The 4,942-nt window shown below is 60.6% G+C and overlaps 1 protein-coding gene across 1 annotated transcript in view; it reads right to left on the reverse strand.

The window, feature by feature from the left end:
• Positions 1 to 3,970: 3,970 nt before the first annotated feature.
• The window catches only part of CCDC8 (coiled-coil domain containing 8), a 2,499-nt gene continuing 1,527 nt past the window's right edge, over positions 3,971 to 4,942 (reverse strand). Inside the window, exon 1 of the mRNA XM_044922261.1 lies at positions 3,971 to 4,942. This exon is cut by the window's right edge and continues 1,527 nt beyond it. Within this exon, the coding sequence (XP_044778196.1) occupies positions 4,431 to 4,942 (512 nt within the window). The 3' untranslated portion in view covers positions 3,971 to 4,430.

Consider the following 4,942-nt stretch of genomic DNA (forward strand, 5'->3'; position numbering starts at 1 on the left):
CAGATCTCCTTGCTGTTCAGGGAGCACTTGGAGCCCATTCCTGCCTCAGGGCCTTTGCACTTGCGGTCCCCCTGGCCTGGAGTGCCTTTCCCCAGGATATTTGCATAGCTCCACCCTCCACTTCCTCCCAGTCTTTGTGCAACTGTCCCATTCCCAGGGAGGGCTTCCCTGACCACCCTATCTAAATGTAACCCTTCCCCCACACCCCCACTTTTCCAAGCTCTGATGGGTTGTCACCTGCCACACTAATTTGTTTCCAGACACCCCGCTGAGGACACGGGTACTGCAGGTCAAAGTGCAGAAGGGAAGGTCAGGTGGCCCCAAGATGAGGAGTGCAGCAAGCTGCTCCGGCCGCGGGAAGCGCCGCTGCGGCCCAGAGCCCGGCTCGCTGCGCTCAAGAGGATCCACCAAGCAGCCGCGTTCCCCGGCCAGGGACCCAGGCGCCCCTGGGCCACGTCCCCGCCGCCAACAGCGCAGGCCGAGCAGCTTCCGGAGAGCGTCCCCCGCCCCCGGCTTTCCGACGGCCGCCGCGCACCGGGCAGAGGAATCGGGACGGTGGCTGGGGCCGAGCGTCGGGCCCGGAGCCGGGGGTGGGCGACCGTGGGGCGAGGGGCCGCGGGAGCGCTCAGGCGCCGCCCCCGGGACCCGGGCTGGGGTCGCCCTGTCCCCCGCCGCGTCCCCGGCGCCAGCACGGTGCCCGCGCACGGTGGCGCGCAGCCCCGAGGACACCGAGCCGAGCGCCCGCGGGCCCGGCGGCGGGAGCAGGCGGCGCCCGGGCGGAGGCGGGACGGACGGTGCGGGCCGCGGGGACGCGGAGCCAGGCCCGGGGCTCGCTCGGCGCTGGCGCGGCGGCCGGACGGACACCCACAAACGCGGACCCTCGCGGGGCGCCGTGGGGCGGGGACACTGAGAAGACGCTTCTGGAGCAGCGCGCGCTGTGGCGCGACCCGGGGAGGCGGCAGGGCGAGCCGTCGGCTGGGCAGGGTTTGCCAGCATCGCGCATTTCGGGTGGTTCGGGGACGCCGTCACGGAGAAGGTGACCTTTGAGCGAAGACCCGAAGAGGGGAGGGCTGGGGCAGGCGGGTGCCCGACGGAGGCGCGTTCAGGCCGCGGAACGGCTCAGGCCCGTGATCCGAGGGGTCACTCACGGGTGGTCACGGACCCCTCCAGTGCCACCTCCCGTGCTGATTGTGTCCCTGTGGGGGTCTGTGGGGTGACGAGATGAGGGTTGGGTTGTATGTGTCTTTATTTGATTCTGTGCATAGAGTAGGGCTGGGGGAATAGGAGGAAGGCAGGTTTTCACTCCCATTTCCCAGATGGGGAAAGTGAGGCTCTGGAGGCGGGGAAGGGAGCTCGAGCTTGGGTTTGTCCTCCTCCGTCCGGGGCTCCCTCGCATAACCGCTTACCGTTCCAGAGCCTGTGGCCGCGGTGCCCCCCAGCCCCATCCCCTACCCAAGCTCGCCCCGCACTCCCAGGCCCAACCTGTCCCGTCCCGGCCCCTCGGCCCGGTCGAGTCCCGGGACTCCTGCCAATGGGGTCGGGTCCCAGAACTTCTAGAGGGAAGACTGGGGGCTCCAGGACCAGCTGACGCCGCCGGCTCCCCACCACCCACCGCCCACCGCCCGCGAGACGGGAGAAAGCCCGCACTAACTGCGGCCCCCGCGGCCCCCACCAGGCGGCGCTGCAGGACCGCTCGTTAAAGGCGCCGCGGCGAAGCCTCCCGCCGAGGGCGCAGGATGCTGCACGCACGGGCCCAGGGCCTTCCAGGCCCAAAGCTCCACCTCTGAATGTCAGGCTGCGGAAAGTGGACGTTTCTGGAGGCCAGCGGTCCTTCGTGTGGGGTCCCGGGATCAGCAGCATTAGCATCACCTGGAGCTTGATAGAAAAGCATATTCTTGAGCCCACCCCACACCTAGGGAATCACTTGGGGTTGGGATCCAGCAGTCTGTGTTTTAGAAGAGCTTCCGATGGATTCTGCTGCACCACTAGCTTGAGAGGGGTCTGCTGTGGAGTCTGATTATCTCCTGGAGCCCTGGGGTGGCAGCCGTCGGTCCCGGGTGCATGTTGGAATCACCCAGCAAGCCTCGGGGCTCTGGGAGCCCCAGCCACACCCTGTACCACTTGCACGAGAATCTCTGAGCGTGCAGGCTGGGCAGGGTGTTGGAAAGCTCCCGGGTCATTCCACACACCAGCCAGGATTGGCAACTCCTGTCCCAGGGGCCCTCATCAGGGCTGAGATGTCTCGTGAAGTTCTGGCCACCTCTGATGTAGAACAGGAATAGGACGATGAGAGAGGAGGTCTGTTGGGGTTGATTTGAACTCCAACACATTACGTCTTCTTCCATTGTCTCCACAAATCTTGGGATCCCCCTTTAAGATGAGTAAGTAGAGGCACAAAGGGGCACAAGGTAACCAGCGGGACGGTAACAAAGCTTGTAAGGGGCGGTGCTAGGGGTGAGCCAGGCTCCAAATCCCTCCTAACCCTGCCCCTTTGTGGTTTCCTCCTGCCAAGGCACACCAGCATGAGGGACTCAGAAAGTCCCTGGTGTCGCAAGGTGGCACCTCTATGGATGTGTTCCGTTGTTTTTCTCTTTGGGGATATTTAGGAGTGTCCACATTTAGGGTGTCCTCCTATTTTCTGGTGCTTCCCCCCATGAATATCCTGGCATGTTTGAAACCATAACCCTGGAAGCATCCATGGGTTGCATTTGGGGACTGGGCCCTTCAGGTGATAAATGAAATCCCCTTGGATTAAAAGTAACATGAAAGCCCTGATACAATTTCAGAGAACCCAAGGGATCTCTGCCCCCTGGCATCCTGGGCCTCCCTGGATGCTCATGCCTGGATTGCTGGGGATGGGAGGGACAAACGGAGAATCTGCGGGAGGGATGGATTGGCCCCATATCTGGGAGTCCCCTCCTGGTGTCTCTCCCCATCACCGCTCCCACCTTCTTTCCCCTTCCAGGACTCCAAACCCTCGTGGGCATGTGGCTGCAATTCTCCCAGATGGAGACAGCCCCCATTGGTACCACCAACCTGGCATCTAGAGCATGCACTGGGCACTCCAGAGACAGACCCATCCAGCCTAGTTATTCCCTGGCCCCCGGCACAGTCCATCCCTGCAGGTGGGGTCCACACCCTGTCTTTCTTCCCAACTCCCTTGGGGCTTTTCCTTGCTGGGCTAGGGACTGTGAACTGTACTATGTGCAAAGGGACTCTTAGCATCCTATGGAAGGAGCACCAGCAGCTACTACTTCCAGAACAGGAGCAGGTGAGAGCAGGCGATTCTTTAGTTCTAGAAGCGAAAACTACGAAAAAACCCAGGCCAGGACTGCAGTCCCAGCCAAGACAGAGCTGGCCTCCAGGTCTCCCTCCTCCGTGATTTCTCTTTCCTCCCGCCCTCAGCGAGGCTGGGGTGTGGTCATATGCTGTTTTTGGTGGGTGGGGTGGGGGTTTGGGGGACACAAGATAATACAGAGAGAGGACCCTCAGTGCCCATGGGGCCTTAGCAACCCTATCTGTCCCCAATCATGAGTGCCAGTCACAGCTCACTACACATCACACCCAGATTGGGCTTTTTGGCCTGTCTCTATAGCAAAGAGTTTTCAATGCGCCCAGTGGCCAATCTGCCCCAGGAGATGTTTTGGGGGGCTTGATTGAAACAAGATTCCTGGGCCACACAGGCAGCTGGAGCAAATCCACAGCTCTGGCATGAAGGGCCCCAGAATCTGAATTTTGGACATGTTCCCAGATGATTATTCTGTCCCATGTAACTGAGGTCAGGGGAAGTATGTAATGTGCTAGAGACACCCTCCTCATGGGCCAGGAGCCAGGGGTACGGGGATGGCAAGCAAAGTGACATCAACACAGGGCACCATCCTGGAGGGTGAGAGCAGAGCGAATACAAGGGAGTGAGGACATAACCCTGGAGCGTTCGTCAGTTGCCCAATCCAAAGGCAGGAAATCTCGTGGTAAATATTTTTATTTGCATGTTGGCTTGTGCCCTTTTTTTCAAGTTCAAGGAGGCGGCCAATGTTAAGTGGGTGGTAGAAAAGAAGAGAAAGGGAGAGGGGAGGGGAGAGAATTTCTCTACCACTTCCCCCCTTCAAGCTGAGCACCTAGAGTTGCACTGGAGAAGTTAAAATCATGAGTGACGCAACCCCTTTGTACGGCTCTTTCTTTACGTTCCTTGGGTGACTAGAAAGAGTCTGTTTTTAAAAAAAAATCAACGCATGAAAGATAAACTTTTAACAAGACAGAGGGGTGTTGGGTGGAGATGGGAGGCCCGCTGCCCGGCCCTTGTCCAGCTCCATTTTCAAGTATGGCCGCAGGAAGGGCATCTCCATCCCAGCGCGGGAGGGGGAGGCCGCGCCCTGGGTGGTGACAGCATGGCAGGTGGCGGCAAGCTCCAGGGAGCCCCTGCCCTCACCTCACAGCTGGTCTTCTCGTTCTCCCTGCTCGGCTTCTGCTCTGGCCTCTGCCCTCAACACCCTAAGGCTCCTGGCCTCGCCTGCCCTGGGGACTCTCTTGGGCAGGGTTGGCAACCGGGGAGTGTGCCAGAAGGCTCTCCGGTGCTTGCGAAACCACGAAAAACGTCCAGGGGTCTGGAACCTCACTGTCTTGACCTGTTTCCGGGCCTTAGCTCCTTGGGTTGTCCCTATGGCCCCCTGGGCAGCTGGGGCTTCTGCCCCATCTGATGCAGCCTCTGCCTCCTGAACAGCTGGGGCCTCTGCCCTTTGATTATCTGCAGCCCCTTCCCTCTGATTATTTGCAGCCTCTGCCCTCTGGACAGCTATGGCTTCTGCCCCTGGGTTATCCTCAGCCTCTGCCCCCTGGACGGGTATGGCCTCTGCCCTCTGATTATCTATAGCCTCTACCCTCTGATTATCTGCAGTCTCAGCTCCCTGATCATCTGCAGCCTCAGCCCCCTGATCATCTGCAG

The sequence above is a fragment of the Neomonachus schauinslandi genome, chromosome 16 (genome assembly GCF_002201575.2).
Source record: "Neomonachus schauinslandi chromosome 16, ASM220157v2, whole genome shotgun sequence".
In the NCBI taxonomy this organism is placed as follows: Eukaryota; Metazoa; Chordata; class Mammalia; order Carnivora; family Phocidae; genus Neomonachus; species Neomonachus schauinslandi.